Raw genomic sequence first — 18,038 nt, 5'->3', positions numbered from 1 at the left:
GAGTGACTCAGGCTTTCTGAAATATGTATCTCATGGTTCATCACTCTTTAAAATAGCTGGTGGGAAAGGTTGGAGTCTAGAAAAAGGATAAGTCAGGGAAGCTTCTCTTTCTCCCTCTCCCTCTCTCTGTTTTTTGCTTCTTTTTTTTAAAATTTTTTTTGGCAATAGCATGATAATGCATTACTGTCATGTTATATGTGACTTGGATTTACCATGTGTGATGCATGCAAATGGCCTGCTCGAGGTGGGGAACATGGGATAAAGATGTACCCTCAGAGTTTTATTTTTTATTTTTGAAAGCATAGCTTCAGAGTTCTTAATGATTATAATATTACGGACAAGGTGAGAAATAATTATTTTCATCTCCCACAGTACCCATCTTTCGCAAGCACAAGATCATACCTCTATATTTTATGTGGATATGGTCTGGTTAAAGCTAGCTAACTTTACCATACATGGCTATATATATACACCATCCACCATCTTAACTTGTTCCATTCATATTCCCATGGAGTACTCGGATTCTCGTCTCTACAGCGACCGGGCATTCTTCAATTCGGAGATGAAAGCAAAGGCCATGATTGCGAAAAAAAGGGAGAATATGTCGCTTGAATGGATGTTATACAAAGAAGCCACATAGCTCCTTTTACACTCGGCCTCTGCACCGGCCTCATTCTATTCTTAAACTCTTTCCCTCGGTATCTTTTTAACTCTGCATCTCTATCTCCTTCAGCTACAGTCCTGCTTTCATCCATGGAACCAGGTAGGCTTGACAAGAAGGCGCGAGTACTGGAGTCAGAAGTCGACGACAAGAAATGGGTCCATGACTCATCCGTTGATCACAAGGGGAGGCGGCCTCTCAGAGCCTCAACTGGTGTTTGGAAAGCATCCTTCTTCATCATAGGTAACAGCGATCATTCATAAGCCCCGCAGATGGTCGCGAGAGGAAGTGTCCTTAATTACCACCTGAGTTTTCCTTTGATGCTCTATTCTATTCCTTTGAGGTGTGTGCGGTTTCTCTCATGCAGCGATAGAGTTCAGCGAGAGGCTGAGCTACTTTGGGCTGGACAGCAACCTCATCATATACCTGACCAAGGTGCTGCACCAGGAGGTGAAGACGGCGGCCAAGAACGTCAACTACTGGTCAGGGGTCACCACCATGATGCCGCTCCTCGGCGGGTTCATCGCCGACGCCTACCTGGGGAGGTTCTCCACCGTCCTCTTCTCCTCCCTCATCTATCTCGCGGTGAGACTGCAACCTTTTCTGCTTCCATTCATCTAAGGCAGCCAGTAGTAGCGTGGTCAGGCACCAGGGATATATTCCAACTTCCACGTTGCAAACAAAAGCGAATTCGGAAACCGATCCTCCTTTCGCAAAGAAAAGAAAGCAACCATGAGTGGTTGTGGATAGCCATGATGAGCCCCCACTATTCCGAAATTCTCAACCACCCCCATGCGCTTCACGCTTACCATGGGCTGGTTCAGGCCCGGCATTTGCATTGCTAATACCATTGGATGCAGACCAAGACATATCGAATGCAAATAAAACTTCACATTAGTCAAGAAGTATCTATTGGAATATAAGCATTTATTCTACGATAATCTATCGGAATATGTCTTTTTTCCCAGGGCCTGATCCTCTTGACTTTGTCGCAACTGGTCCCGAGCTTGAAACCCTGCAACCCGGAGACCTGCCACAGATCGTTGCGACTTCATGAGCTCGTCTTCCTTGTGGCCATGTATTTGATCTCTGTAGGCACAGGGGGGCATAAGCCATCGCTCGAGAGCTTCGGAGCGGACCAATTTGACGACGATGATGCGGAGGAGAGGAAGAAGAAGATGTCCTACTTCAACTGGTGGAACTTTGGGCTGTGCTGTGGGCTGCTGCTGGGGGTCACTGTTGTTGTGTATATCCAGGATAAGGTGAGCTGGGGTGCGGCTGACATCTTGCTAACCTCGGTAATGGGCGTCAGCCTGGTGATCTTCTACCTGGGGAAGCCATTCTATCGGTACCAAGTACCAAGTGGTAGCCCACTGACTCCCATGTTACGAGTGTTGGTGGCAGCCGTGGCCAAGAGACACCTTCCACATCCTTCGGATGCTGGGGAACTGCACGAGGTTCCTAAGTCACAAAAGAGCGACAAGAGGCTTCTGTCCCACACTAATCAGCTCAGGTAAGGTCCCTGATATATCGATTGCAGATGTTTCACTAATTAATTATTCTTTTAGCGCATGCACACCAGATTATTTTGCCACTCTATATAACTTCTCATAAGGCTTCTAGACATTTATGCAAATCTATCCATCATCATTTTTCACTTGGATTTATGGTGGTAGTATTAAATTTCAGATTTCTCGATAAAGCTGCCATAATCGAGCACACAGAGGACGAGTCGGCCTTGGCAGCCGAGGAGCTAAATCAATGGCGACTAGCGACGGTAACTCAAGTCGAGGAGGCGAAATTGGTCCTTTCCATGGTCCCTATCTGGCTTGTCTCCTTACCGTTTGGCATGTGCGTGGCACAAGCCCCTACCTTCTTCATCAAACAAGGAAGCATAATGGACCGAAGACTAGGCGGCAGCAGCTTCGAAATCCCTCCAGCCTCTATATATTCCCTCGGTGCCATGGGCATGATCATCTCCGTTTGCTTCTATGAGAAAATCCTCGTACCCTTCCTGAGACGAGCCACAGGGGATGAGAGGGGCATCAGCATCCTTCGAAGGATCGGAATTGGCATGGTGTTCTCGGTCTTGGCGATGATCGTTGCAGCCATCGTGGAAAGCAAGAGGCTGAAGGCGGCCCAGGGGGAGCAAGCCAATGCAGTCTCCATGAGCGTCTTCTGGTTAGCCCCTCAGTTTACGATCCTGGGCGTGGGTGATGGGTTCGCTCTCGTGGGCTTGCAAGAATATTTCTACGATCAAGTGCCTGACAACATGAGGAGTCTGGGAATAGCCTTCTATTTGAGCGTGATAGGGGCCTCCAACTTCCTCAGCAGTCTCTTGATCACTGCTGCGGACCATTTGACTGAGAAGGGAGGGAGGGCAGGCTGGTTTGCCAAGGACTTGAACAAGAGTCGCCTCGATCTTTTCTATTGGTTGCTTGCTGTAATAGATGCAGTAAGCCTCTGTGGCTACGTATACTTAGCTTGCAGGTACTCTTACAAGACTGTGCAGAGAAAAAATGGCTCCCCTAAGGCCCTAACTTCCCTGAAGAAGATGGACGGGGAATCTGGGATGTCTTCAGATGTCTCCACTGTATAGCATAATTGTAGCTGGTTGGGTACGTATATACGGAAAGCAAATAAATACCATGCATATTCTATTTATATGATGCATCATTTGTCAAAAGGAAAGGGCAACCAGAACTATTACATGGATGTGCAATATTTTACATTAAAAAAAAGGAAGAAGAAAAATCCTCTACAACGTACGGATAATAGCAGCCAGGGCAAAGGGGAATGGAATGAGTTACAATAAAGTGGTGATGACATTCTAAATAATCTTAGTTGATTCTATGAAGAAGAGCAAGAAATAATTGTTTGTCTCCTACATGCTGGCATGTGTTTAGTCCCACATCGATTTTTCACCAGAGAGATCTTGAATATTTATATAGGACTAAAAAATTCAAAAAATATCTTTATGCTAGCCTTTTTGGGTGAGGTCCTAAGTTGTTACATGTGGTATCAAAGCATAAATTTAAGGTCAATCTGGATTATATTTGATATTGACATTTTCGGATACTACAAATAGGTGAATCTATATTAGCAGATTTAATTTTATATTTAAAGCTATAAATATGCATATTAGCCAAAGTAAACTAACCTAGATCGTCGGATGCTGCTACCTAGTCAATCCTATCTTTCCTTCACTTTGACTTTTATTGGTTACCATTGAACCCATAATTGATAATCCCTGATCTATTACCTTTATCTTGATTGGATATATTATTTTTGATCAGATGAATTGAGTTGCATTGTGCTAACTCGAATAATTGGGCATTGTCATCTAGCTGGCCTCGTACTTCATTTTATACAAATCTATTTTCATACTTAGCCCTAATTTTGTATGGGGTTATAGTCATCTAGATATACTTAGCCCTAATTTTGTATGGGGCCTCGTACAAATCTATATGAATCTATTTTCATACTTAGCCCTAATTTTGTATGGGGCCTCGTACTTCATTCTATACGAATCTATATTCATACTTAGCCCTAATTTTGTATGGGTCAATGATCTCCATCTGTTGATCATGAGGGAAGGACTACTTTTAGAGCCTCCACTGGAATTTGGAAAGCATCCCTAGAATGAGCCTTGAGAATGATTAGAAATCCCAGTTTTCTTCCTATTTTCTTCATAAGTTAGATCATAATATATTACTGGCTAATTAGGGAAAACATAACAACTACCTGATTAAACTAATATAATATATATATACATATATGATTATGTTGGCGCATCTTTTATTTAGTGCTAATTGATATAGAAGCCTGGCTCCGACTTTCTTATGTTTGACATTAATACAAAAAAAGACAAATGCATTAAAAAAAAACAAAAAAAGAGAAACGCAAAAGTTTCATGATCTTCTCCTTTATTACTTGTGATAATTAGTCTTTCATGCACACAAAATCATCACAACAACCTATTAATCTCTAATCATCATCAATGGAGATATAAAATCATGCTTCCATGAAACTTTATTGGCCTCCAACTCCCACAAACTTAGGAATGACTCGGCCAAACTCTACAACAATTTGGTCCAACTTGGCAATGACTCGGGCTAACTTGGTTGAGTTTAGAACTTGGATAAACAAAAAAATTAGATTCATGACTCCGCCAACTTTTTTATCTCATTGATTCAACTAAATCGGAATCAGCTAAACTCGGCCAAGTCTTGCTCTTATTTTTAATACTAATTGAGTCATCTTGACTTTTTTGGCTCAATAAGGTTTTTGACTCCACTAGGCCAAGTCATGAGTTTGACTCATCAATTTTCCCTAGCTTGTAATTTTGACCTCATTCAGAGATCCATGGAAAATATCTTTAATTAGAATAGAGAAAACAGGATCAAGTCTACCATCCATCTTATGAACAGTTCATGAAACCCATAGCGATGAAGGACCATAGATAGATATATAGGGTTATTTGATGATTGTAAGGCCATTCCATATCAGCTTTAATAACCATGAGGGTTTTTTTTGAAGCATTTACAGCTGAATGCATAAATTTCTGTGCCCCCGGAGAATTGTCAGAGATTTTCCCATCTTGAATGAATGTTCCTTGCTCTTCAGAAACCAGTTTAGGCAACAAATCCTTCATTCAAACCAGCAACATGTTGGCCACAATTTCATATACTTAATTACATAAGCTGATTGGTCTGTAATCCTTGCATTGTCCTGAGTGATTCTTTTTTGAAATTAAGGTGACAAAAGTTGCTTTCGAGGCACTGAGCATATTCCTACTTGAGAAGAACTCCTTCACATCCTCCACTGCATTATTTTTGGTCAGGGACCAAACGAATTTGAAGAACCTTGGCTAGAGTCCACCTAACTCAGATGCCCTATCATTATCCATACTACACGCCACCAATTCTATTCCCCCGCTATGACTTTCATCATAATAACTCAATTAAGCATCAGATACTTCTTCTGGAATTGAAGGGAACTCAGAATTGCAATGTCGAAGGTCCAAATTCCATTTCTCAATCACATTCCCATCAGATCGAACCATGCAGGCAATTCTAATATTCTTCATCATCATCATCATCATCATCAAGATGTTTTCTTGTTCAAGTGTGGGAGTTATTTTTTAATTTTTATCAAAAGAAATAGTTGAAATAAATGGGAAGAAATGGAAAGGCCAAGATAGAAAAGAGTGAATTAATTTTAGATTTTTGTCTCCGTAATAATTCTTGTGGGTGCAAGACCTTGTTATATGGTAAAAATAATAGTAACTTTGAGAACTACGGAGATTGCTGATCCCAGGATCCTGCAGCCATTGCTTTTGCCAAGGCTATCATGTGAAATAAGGGCCATAATTTGTACTAACTTCTCACAATATAGCAGCGGAAAAAGTGTTGGGCTTGAGGCACATCACACCCATTTGATAAATTGATGTATAGGGTTTGATTCGAGATGTGCACGAAATATGGTTTCCCATGTTCTGGTCACGTGCATCATGCATGATACAAGGCTCCACGCTGCATTGGATCATCAAATCGTTCATGTTGGACCCAACCTACTTCCATGGGCTAGTGTTTGACTGGCCTGGCTGAGTACCATACTCTTAGCCCAAGCCGGTCTGAGCTAAGTTTATTCCCACCTTTGTGTAATTACCCAAGGAAGCCGGCAACCCCCATTTCTTACCCACCAATTATAAGTATTTAAAGCATGGTTCATTATACCAGTCCGAACGAAGCAGTATGAGGTGTACCATACTGTACAAGTACTTGGTACAGATGGTGTACCAGACATTCGGTAAGCTGAAAAGGCTCCATATCGCACCGACATGGTTATAGCATGGTACCAGTACCGAATCGGCAAACCTTGATTTGAAACTCAATATTGTGGATCAATAGCACTTAAGCCCAAAATCATAAGCCCTCTCATTTTGGAACCAAGAGGCTTTGACCACCGAGGTATATGTTTTAATGGTATTTTCAAGACTAAAACACTAGCAACAAAAAATCCATTATATCAACCAATAATAGATTTTATCCTTGTTCACAAAACTTTTTTTTTCTGTAGGTATATAGGTTTCAATTAAAATCATCTTTTTAAGGTATGCAAAATGTCAAATACTAACTTCTATTTTAATTATGTAAAAGTTATTATAAGGTAATAGATATACATGACATAATAGGATTCGAAATCCAGGGGCAATAGTAGCTGATTCCTCATTGTCATGTAGTCTGAAAAATGAAAATGAAATACAGATAAAAAGAGGGCATTGTTAACCAAGTGTCAAAATAAAGTGTGAAAAAGAAGATAATAGAAGGAATCTAAAGTAAAAAAGTTTCATTATTAGTTTTCCTTTATACATTATATAAATAAAATTTCTGCTATGGAAATGATGTTTGGACTAGCCAAAGATTCATCAGGATTCAAGTCAAATTTCAAAAAAAAATCCACAATCCATTAGCATATTATATGTATACTCAAGTTTGTCCGAAATTATAAAGAAGAATCCGTCCTACATCCTGTAAAGCTGACACCCGGACACCCAGGAGACGCACAGCAACCAAATGAGCCGCTGCTTTGATATTCGTGCATGTACTGGAACTCGGCCGGCCGTCGTCCTCCATCTCAAGCAAAAGATCCGCAGGCGTTGGAGAGTTGCTATTCTTTTACACCAACATAGCAATCAAACCCCAATTAAAAGACTAAAAAAAAACAAGTGTAAACCTAAAACGAAGGCATCTCCATCTACGGTATTCTTCCTGTCTCTCTTGAAAGCAAGCAAAGCCAGGCTTCTGATGAGCTCCGGACGTAAAGGGGCAAAAGGCGACGTCACCGGACTCCCTTTTCCACAGTGGACAAAGGCTAGATCTAATTATTCCTCAGTAAAACCCAGTGCCGATTTCCTGTATTGGATCTCGACACGTGGATAATGATGCCTTATGACAATTTAATAGACCTCTCTGTAATATGAACGAGCCGTCTCCGTTCCCCAAATCTGGCCGTAATCATCACAATCTGTAGACGTACACGCAACGATGGAACATGTCCATCTCTTTATTCCCTACCGTTGGTCTATTTCCATCTGATGCATGTTAAATAGTAAAAAAAATTTGATGTGGGTCCCGGCGTAGCTACGGTCTGATGTAACGTTTCGTTCGTACCAGGTCCCACCAGCACAATCAGTAAAGGTACCCGGCTGGCCACCTTAATTATTAAGCAGCCAAAGGCTGTGATCCTCCAACGGTGCAAGTAACGTGTGCGAATCGCTGTATCGGTGTTCTACTGCACCAGCGTTTCAGGCGTCAGCGTCATTGCCTTCCAATAGCAGGTCCATGACCGTAAGGATTTCTAACCGCCTTTCTTTTAGAATAAAAAATATATTTTATATTTAATTATTTATTTTAAAAATAAAAATAGTTTTTTATATAAAAAATATATAGCAAAGAAAAATTATGAAAAACATTTATTTTCATTGGTTGGAAATTATAGAATTTTTTTTGAAAAATATTTTTAAACTTTTAAATGGGATAGAATTTCTTTCTTTTTTTATTAAAAGCTTAACAAATATTTTATAGTATGCCGCTTTAGCTTCTCAAAAAAAATGTTTTGATAACTTTTTTTTATAAATTAAATATTTTTTATTAAATTAACAGGAAAATGCCTGAGTGTGAAATTAGAGAAGCAAAGAGAATGGTGCACGGCACTTACGACTTTTTTTCAAGTAATTTTTCTGAGTTACCGTTGCATTACTCGGCTCTTTGTAGCATCATTTATAATTAAACAATATCTTAACTAACTAGGAGCAGAAACCATGAAATGCACTGTAACTGAGAGAATCTAGCAACCGGCACAAGTTAGCCACCGCCAGGACTGTTCCTTCCAAAAAAAACAATGCTCCACCCCAACCCCTTTTCTCCGTCCATCAACTTTCTCCACTTTAAATTCTTATCATAACCTGATTCCCCCAATCCCCATACCCCTATCGCTTTCACTGCTCACGCTTCCCCCTCACTTTCTTGCCCCCTTTGCAGAAAGGAAGAGCGAAAGAAAAAGAAGCGGAAGTGACGGACAGCCCTTCTCTCCACCTTCACTCTCTCCAGCGTTTTAAAGCAGAGAAAGAGGAGTGGACGAATACGACCCAAAACGAAGAAACAACAAGATGTCGTCGGCGGCGAAGGGCTACGGCGGCGGTGACGGAGAAGCGGAGCAGCTGCTCTACCACTACCACCATCAGACGTACCACGTGCCTCAATACAGCCGGCGAGAGAAGCTCCGGTTCCCACCGGAGGAATCCCCGCCGCCTACCTCCTTCTTCTTCCACCACGATCCCAACTCTCTCACCACCTTCCTCCCATCCTCCTCCTCCTCCTCCTCCTTGTCCTACTACTCTCCAAACCCTAGCGATACTTTCTCTCCAACCACCCAATTTTCGGGCCATCAGGGCTTCTCCTTGTCCCTTGCCTCCTCCCCTTCTTCTTCCAAGCCTCCTCCGCCTTCTTTGCCCCACCTCCAGTTCACCGCCGGGCCCGCGCCGAGGCCGGCGGGGCCCTTCACTGGCTACGCCGCCGTCCTGAACCGGTCCCGGTTCCTCGAGCCCGCCCGGCAAATTCTAGAGGAGATTTGCGACGCAGGACGTCGACAAGGACTAAGTGGTGGTGGCGGGGGAATGCTCCTCGATGCCGATCCGCCGGAGCTTTCGTCGTTGGATCATCATAAGATGGAGGGGTTGGCTGGAGGAGAGGTAGAGGGCCGGATCTCGGGGACCGAGCAGCAGTGGAAGAAAACGAGACTCGTGTCCATGCTTGACGAGGTGGGAGTCTAGCTCTTGAAACAACTTCGCCTGCTTTCTTGGATTTTTGTTCTTTTATTTTTCTGTTCTCTATTCATATGAAAGGACTTGCTTTGTCTCAGTTCTCTCATCCATTTATGCCATCTTCTCGAGGCGTTGCATATATTCATAAACAATGGCTGTGTTCTTTCATGTCAGAAGATTTTGGTTGCAACTCGTGGAATCTTGTTACTGTTAAGAGATCATGGTCATGTCGTGAACTTATGGCATGGTTATAGCTATCATTACTTGATATAATCTTTGCTTGCTTATTTTGAAGATGGAAGATTTTTATCTTTTATGGTGTCGGTGATGCTACTGCTCAGCCCAAGCATAGTTCTTTCAGATCAATGAAGTATTTCTTATCTGTGACTGTTTGTCTTACTCCTGTTCTCCTACTTTTGATTTGTTTAAGCTAGGGCTGATTTGATATTCCTGAAATCAGGCCATGATTTTGCGAGAACCTGTAAATGCTGGTCAGTAGCTTTAGGTTATTTTTCTTGAAAAAGAATGCTCTTGTTAATTAGCTAGCATTAGTCGTGATAATCTTTTTCTTTGTTAGATTAGTGGTGGTAATCTTTACCAGGAGCTTGATATTATGATATTCCCATATGATTAGAAGGAATATGTCCAGCTTGTTTTGTAAGAGAAAACAAATTGAGATGAACGTGTTTGCTACTCATTATGGAATGAGTATCATGTCATGGGCGAAATTTCAGCGACAGTTTTTATATCGTCAAAAAAACTCCACTCATAATTGTGCCACATCTGGAAAATTCGGGTTGAATTTGTGATGTGAAGTGTCTAAAAAAGTTGAGAGAAGTGCATTTAATTTACTCAATTTTTTCACAGGCTTAAATGTTGCTTCATGAGGTAGACTTTGACATATATATTGCAGTTACCAAAGTGTTTTCTGCGACTCATTTATTTCTGAGATGATTCTACCTTTTTAATGCTCTACTCATCAATGAATTGCGTTCGGCAATTATCATTAATTGAGTTAGTTTGTTCATATAATTAGCTTTGCTCTTTTAATATGAAGAATGACATAGTATTTGACCTCGCGAGCTGCGGGAATTCTTCATGCACCTGTGCAGAAGCTTATTCTTTTGCGTTTGATGACCTTTGAATTGCTTAGCAAGCATTCCAAATTTCATAAGCTTCTCATGTTTATGTTACAACTGTATGACCTTTAACTTGTGGTGTGGGTATCATCATGGTATTTAACATTTTCGCTAACATAAACGGTAGACTGACTGTATGGCTGATCTGCATTGGAAGGGCAAACTTCAAGGATTTTGTGATATGCTTTTCATCTGTTATCATGAAAACATCTAGAAACTTGGCGGTTCTTCATACTGTCAGCTGCGGAACGCAGTCTCAAGTAAATTTGATAGCAACTCACCCAGATTTCTTGCAGAATATTTGCTTGATGCAATTTTAAGCTATAGAGCAGTCTGCCATAAAATCAATAACCCTATTTTGCAGCTAAGGGTACTTCCATTATTCTTTGTAGTCGAAGATCATGCAACTGAGAGATGAAAGATCTGAACTTATCTATAATTTGAAAAGTCTACAATAAGGTAGAAAGATAACAAAAATTTGATAAATCTATGTCTCCAGGGAACAATTGTAAGCCAAAATGTCTTATTGAAATGCAATCTGCTGCACATCCTTAGTGGATCTTAAATGATTTCTTTAAATTTGTTCATTTCTTTGGTCCTTCCCAGGTTATCTATTTTCTGGAAATAATCATCATGTGGGTTCTTTTTTCCTTGTTGAGTTAACTAGACTTGCATTCAGAATTATATTAATTCTTTATTAAATTGCAGCTCTATTGGATTTGATTACAACTCAAGAAGCAGTTTACTGTATTAAAATAGTTCATGCAAGCTATTTTGTGGTCCTACTGTCATTTCTTTGTTTCCTTTTGTAATTTACCCCATTGATTCTATTGTAGGTCTATAGAAAATACAAGCAATATTATCAACAGGTGCAAGCTGTCATCACATCATTTGAATCTGTGGCGGGCTTGAGGATTGCAGCTCCGTATGCCTCCATGGCCCTCAGAACCATGTTGAAGCACTTCAGGTGCCTCAAAAAAAAAATATCTAATCAACTAAGTTACGCAAACAAGGTTCTTAGGTCGACAGAAGGCCTCAGTAGAGAAGAGAGCTCAAGCTTTGGCCTCATTAGTTGTGGTGTTGGTCTCCAAAGAGCACCAAACGACTCTGGCACTTTTGGTCCGGCAAATATTTGGCGGCCTCAACGAGGACTTCCTGAACGTGCGGTGTCCGTCCTTCGTGCATGGCTATTTGAACACTTCTTGCACCCGTAAGTTTCTAAACTCCTGGAACTGGTTCTGAAATATAGCTGAGAGCAACACCTTAGAGGTGGGCTTCTTCCTTCTTCGTTGGTTTATGGTTTGAAAATTTTTTGCTCGTCATGGTTGAATATATTTATGATATCAACATTTGGAGAGGACACATTCTTCTTGCGTCAACATTTTTATTGAGATACAGTCCGATGGAGGATTTTTCACTTATTATGTGCTATAGATGCGATCATGTGAATATAGTATAGTATCTTTGAGTATGACAATATGATAAGGCATTGTTTAGTAGATATTGCGAAAAATCAGTGGGAGTATCTATGTTTTGGGTTGTTTTATATTATCAATAAAAAAGAAAAAAACATATTAGCTTATTTGCTTTGCTGATGTAACCATGCTCGCCTTCCATATTTTTTCTTCAAAAATCCAGTGCCTTGCTTCTGAACCACAAGGCAATAAAATGAGCGGCAAATAAATGGTTAGATTTATTTTGCTCAAAACTTTCGTTCTGTGCTTGTCTTTTCGAGATATAAGCATGCATCCATTGATATGTTCCATTACTGTTTTCTAGGTATCCGACCGACACCGACAAGCAAATGTTGGCTAAACAAACAGGTCTAACAAGAAACCAGGTACGTAAAATCTACATTCATGCTAAATTTACTTCATTGTGAATCGATGTTGTTCAAATACTCGAGCATGGCTCTTCTTGTCTGATTGAATGAGGACTTTTTGTTGGAGAAATTGCCACTGGCAGTATGGCTGTTGCATATTACCCTATAATCACGATATGACTAAAAAGTAGGACCCGATTGACTCCTACGAGGGGAAAAAACCGACATTTTTAATAGCACCAAACTTTTCTCTCCTCTTACATGGATGATATGCCCCCTTTTTTTGCCTGATATACCCCAATTTGCCTTGAATGGACTGCCTTTACGCTTGTTCATCCTTACAGTTTTACAATATCTTGTACCAATCACATATTTGATTCAAACAGGTCTCAAACTGGTTTATCAATGCAAGAGTAAGACTTTGGAAGCCAATGATCGAAGAAATACACACTCTCGACATGCGACAACTGCATAGAGCCCCAGCAGCTGATAGAAACCGTAAAACCGAAGAGCAAACTCAGGTTCCATCAGCATCTGTTGCACCTCCGTCCAGTTCTCAACCTCTCTATGCCAGCAGCAGCCAAAAGAATCAAAATCCATCCACGGAACTCTTTCAAGATGACCTCACCCACATATCCAGCCACATCCGAGAATCCTGGAACTTTGTCTATGATGATTTATCCGGCCATCAGCACGGAATGGATGTCGCTGGTGGTGCGAAGGGTGATGTTTCTCTCACTCTGGGCCTCCACCAAAACAATGGTGTTTGCTTAGCAGAGCCGCTTCCTATGAATGTCGTTCGCCGTTTTGGCCTTGAAGACTACAGTGATCCTTATGTCATGGGTGCATTTGAGGGACAAGATCGACACTTCGGAAAGGATACCTGGCGGGCACTTCCTTCATGATTTGTCGGATGAAGTGCTCACGAAGTTTACAAAAACTGAAGCAGCTGATGATGAGCTATCATGTTAACATCAATGTACCCAACATCTCATCCGGACTCTGTGTGACATGAATTTCCAATCAGAAATTTGGAAGGTGGTTCTTCATGAAGTGTCGAGGTATGTAGATCTATTTGTTTTTCCCTACGTGTTATATATATTCTTCTATAGACACTCGCCAACTTTATTTTTATGTACAGAACGACAGTGCAAGTTGGCCAAGTTGCCGTTTGAGATGGCTGGGAATAGTTGCTGATTGGAATACAGAAAACAATGATGGTCTACCTTGATTGTAGAGCATGAGCTGTGTACATTAATTGACCTGCTAGCTTAGGCTGCAAGTAAATCATTTTAACAAATGCTTGTGTTTAGCTGGCTAGAATTATGGATTGGAACGTAGGAGCCCATTTGCCCCATCTAGGGGATGCAGGCTAGGCTGTGAAATGGAGTTTCGTGCTTGTGTCCAGCCAAGACGGATCTCGGATGGATTATAGGAGCTAAGTTGTAGTCTTCACTGAAACCCATGTCAAACGGATCTATCGTTGATATTGGTGTCTCTTTTAATTTAGTTCTTCCGAGCAGTCGGAATTTAATACTCCGTGGGGCGAGCATTTAAAGTCCTTTAATCGCTAAGTTGTATGGAAAAAAATCCATTACTCTAAGCCCTGTTTGATATTATTAATCTGCGGCAGGGCTGCGTCGACGTCAGTGTTATTTAATGGGGATAATGGGGCAAATTGGTGTGGGAGAAGGTAGATGCAGCGGATCCTGGCTTCTGAGTTGCGCCAAGAGCAAATATTTTGGACAATTTCGTGGCCAACGTGTAGCCGTCTCGGAAATGACATGCTCCGTGAGGAACGGGTGCCTTTCTTGGAAATGACAGCACTGTTCGTGATGTAACTAAGGAATGGGACTCATAGATGTAGCTTTTTTTTTTTTTTTTTTTCAATCCTCTCTCATTGTGCCCATGGCTTTTTCCGGACGCTGTCAGCGCTTCCACCGCGGCCTATATTTATCTGGCACTTTTAGTCCTCGTTACAGTTAGGCGACAGACTGCAGCCACCAAGATTTAGAATAAGAACTGCTATAATATGGTTATAATAATAATTGGAAAAAGAAAAGGATAATGAGCGTTATAACTAGTTTGTACTTTGTAAATGGACGTATTTAGAAAATGAGAATTTCACTCGTATCCAACGGGGTATCCGCGCTCGGGGCAGATGGAGGAGTCCATCTGTACCTAAATTCGCCACTGGCTTCTCTCACTCGTGGCAAGACTTTTGATCGTAAGCAGAAGCAGGGCTGGTAGTCTGCCACGGTTAATCCAATGTAGAAGTATGTGTTTTGAGATTGGTGGAGAGGTTTTTCAAGTGTGGAATTAGATGTACAGTCGTTACCTTCTGCTTTAGTTATACTGCGAATTAACGTTATAGACCATGTTATGCTTGCTTGGTACGACATGCTCTCATTTTTTTTTAAATACTTTTTTTTTGTATTTGATCATGGTTTAGATTGATCAAAAAGTAGCTAGATTCTTTTTCATGCCGAGAATTTTAAATTTGTTGAGTGATTTATAGGAATGAAATTATAAAAAGAAATGAAGGATGCGATTTATGTAATTTGGTCAAGAACGATGTTGATACAATGTGGTAAAAGAATGAATCAAATGACAAGAGAGGGTTAGAATCATAAGTCATTTCTGCTCGCTTTCTTTACAATAAAAAAATATTCATTATCAACTTCACTGATCATCCGAGCTTGACGACAGCAAATAAGTTGAACCATTAATTTATGGTTTCCTTGGTGTTTTTGCTAAAATAGATTAGACCTTCATTATGAGTCTCTTGATATTTATGTGAGTGTATGTTGAATCTTCGACGAAATTAAAATTGCATTTATTGGTGGTTGGAAGACCTCACCGTCAAGAGATTTTGGATTCCAAAAATTTTAGGAAGGGATCATCAAACCATGTACTTCATAGAATTGCAGTACGAAAGAAAATCACATAGATAGTGGCATTGAATGAAAAGAAGCTCTTTAGATATGTATTATTATACGCCATATTTTGGATTGTGCCAATTGAACATGGTCGAGACTAACTTGATATAAGGAAAAAAAAAAGGAAAAACGAGAAAACTTATTAGACATCACTCAAACAGCTATTCGATTTGCCGCATGAAACAATACTCTAATCGGTGAGTCAAGTAGATCATTTATCATAAATCAGTAAAGTTTTTTAATACATAATACAAGCTTTTTATGGTGACAAGTTATTTGTGAAAAGAGAGTGTTTGTTATACAATCATATACAACAGCAATATTTGTGAGGCCCAACTCTTGGCGGACCAAGTCCATAAATGGTCTATTTTTGAGACGACCCAAGCCCCTAGAGGAAGAGAAAAAGAAAAAGAACTCAGTTGAGTGCATACCTAGCTAGAATGTGCCTAGCTAGAGGAAGACTCCTAATGGGAGACTTCTTCCCTGATTGACTCTTAATTAGACTCAAAATCTTAGAGGCAGTCGAACGCTAGGAAAAACCTAGCTCCCACCTCTATTTAACGGCCTCACTCCCTCCTTCAAGTCTCACCATCGAATCACTACTAGCCATAATAGATTTCATGGTGGAAATCCCTCGATTTCATCGGCGATCTTCTTGCCAACCCGATCACAAAAGCTTGATGAAGATGAGGTAAGTGCCCCTACTCTTCTTTCATCCACCATCTATAAGGTTTCCGGCAAACAATCACTGAAATTAAGCTGAGCACTAGACCCTTATTTTTTGCCACACTTTAGATCCTATTTTCTTAGTTTTTCACACCGATTGCTTGCGGCCTTTGGTCTTCACCACCATCCAAGCCTAGGTTTCTCCTTCTTTTTCTGATTCTTAGCCAAATCATTTGACTCTATTCAGTCCTTTTTCTTAGACCGATTCCATGCTTGTTTTACGCTAGTCGTTGCCACCGTCACCATGCAACATTCACCAGAAGCCAAACTTTGACTAATAGCTCACCGCCACCACTATCGAGCCACTGCACCTCTTCCTCTAATTTTTTTAAGGGCACATTTTTTTTTCTTCTTTTCTCTCCCCTCTCTTCTTTCTATTTCTCTCTCTATAGGAATCTACGGACCCTACTAAAGAGTCCTAACCTCCTCTGTGGACCTCTGGTCAACCCTCAATGAAGAGGTTCTGAACAGTCCTAATGGTGCCCTTGCCAGCCACCACTAGACTCCATCAACAATCTCTATTGAGCTATCTCTACCCTAGCATGACTCTTGGTTTATAGTTTGACCGGTTAGATTGCCTAAATTAGACAGCCCAGGCTGTCAAACTCCCAAATCAACATTATGAATAGCACAGAGTCTCCCAAAATTTGCCGGCGAAGAAGGTTTTGCTGCACTCGGCAATTCTAAACTATAACATTCATAAAGAAGAAATAACAACAAATTCCTCGGCAATTCCTTCAACCACTTGAGTGCCTGCCTCAAAAGATTGCCCCTCGTCAATCTTTGCTGCCTCAGAAGAAGGATGGGAAGATATCTCCTGGCCTTATAAAGCATCTTCCTTCTCGTTGGTGTGAACTTGAACTCCCGATCATCCTTCGTATGAACTTTGTTTTAGCTTTGCCAAGAACCGTCTCCTGCAGCTTCAAATAAGAGACTATAACCAGGAGAGGCCCAATGTATTTGGGGGCCTAAGGTTGTTTTGTCTTTGAGGCATTTCTGCAGTGGGCCAATCTAAAGCTAACTCACACAGGAACCTTTTTCCTTTTCATTTTGTCTTTGAGCCCTTTCCTGCGGTGGGCCTTCTTTGGGCCGGGGCCTTAGACGACCACCTCAATTGCCTAAGAGTTGGGCCGGCTCTGTCTATGATGCTTGCCCATGGTTGGAGGCTGGGATCCATTCGGAGATGCGCCTGAACGAGGAAGATGGAGACATCACACTCCTCTCTGAGGATGAGCTAGCGACTCTTGCTGACATGTGCATCCCTAATTTTTGCCTGCCGTTTTGCTCCAGAAGTGATTATTGGTTAGACTAGATTCACTATTTACCTGATGCACCAATCCAACCATGGAGCAACACACATGCATTTCGTACATGTTGCTCCAGTAGATTTGGTTCAACAAAAAACAAAATTATACCGGTGCCATTTAATTTTGACTTTTCCCATACTAGTCCTCCTCCGTTTGTTCCAAGTTTCCTACTTCATTAAGTCTCCATAGTTTCTATGGATGAATCACAATCTTGGTAAACTTCTGGTTGCTTTCCAAGTTTATGACCCAACCATGTTAAATCGGGACTATTGTTCCAAAAGTGTTTGAAACCCATCCACCATCCATGGTAACTGGCCCACCGGTCAACCTGCCCCACTCCCATATTTCCGACTCCCACAGTTCACCCTGGGCCCGAGACCCCGAGTGCTCGCTGACGGTCACATCAAAAGACCAACAGTCCCGTCCACGAATCGTAATCTTCCACGTCATGCGGCTCAGAAAAGAGACTGCCCCCGAGATGGAACACCGCATCTTCCGGTCTTCAGGGATACTCTTCATCCTGACCGTGCAATCCGGGGAGCGTGATCACGATAGGCAACACACCCAAACAAAAACGCTAACTGAAAAGGAAAATAATAATTATAATAATTGGGAAG

General features: G+C 41.2%; 2 protein-coding genes across 3 annotated transcripts; both read left to right on the top strand.

Moving 5' to 3' along the window:
* The first annotated feature begins 356 nt into the window (after positions 1 to 356).
* On the top strand, positions 357 to 3,332 carry LOC103704114 (protein NRT1/ PTR FAMILY 5.6-like). Its single transcript, XM_008787268.4, has 4 exons — positions 357 to 904; positions 1,029 to 1,246; positions 1,630 to 2,174; positions 2,351 to 3,332. The coding sequence occupies exons 1-4, from the start codon at positions 613 to 615 to the stop codon at positions 3,258 to 3,260; spliced, it is 1,965 nt and encodes a 654-aa protein (XP_008785490.3). The 5' UTR covers positions 357 to 612; the 3' UTR covers positions 3,261 to 3,332.
* A 5,287-nt stretch (positions 3,333 to 8,619) lies between these two features.
* LOC103704115 (BEL1-like homeodomain protein 9) lies at positions 8,620 to 13,987 on the top strand. 2 transcript variants are annotated; one of them, XM_026803452.2, is made up of 5 exons: positions 8,620 to 9,485; positions 11,464 to 11,837; positions 12,407 to 12,467; positions 12,836 to 13,510; positions 13,591 to 13,987. In XM_026803452.2, the coding sequence occupies exons 1-4, from the start codon at positions 8,835 to 8,837 to the stop codon at positions 13,352 to 13,354; spliced, it is 1,605 nt and encodes a 534-aa protein (XP_026659253.2). In that variant the 5' UTR covers positions 8,620 to 8,834; the 3' UTR covers positions 13,355 to 13,510; positions 13,591 to 13,987. The 2 variants fall into 2 exon arrangements, with proteins under 2 accessions (XP_026659253.2, XP_008785491.2); XM_008787269.4 differs by having other exon boundaries at positions 13,599 to 13,954.
* Positions 13,988 to 18,038: the final 4,051 nt, after the last annotated feature.

The sequence above is a fragment of the Phoenix dactylifera genome, chromosome 3 (assembly GCF_009389715.1).
Source record: "Phoenix dactylifera cultivar Barhee BC4 chromosome 3, palm_55x_up_171113_PBpolish2nd_filt_p, whole genome shotgun sequence".
Taxonomy (NCBI): domain Eukaryota; kingdom Viridiplantae; phylum Streptophyta; class Magnoliopsida; order Arecales; family Arecaceae; genus Phoenix; species Phoenix dactylifera.
The sequence above is the reverse complement of the archived record's forward strand: the minus strand, read 5'-3'. Positions and strand labels throughout refer to the sequence as shown.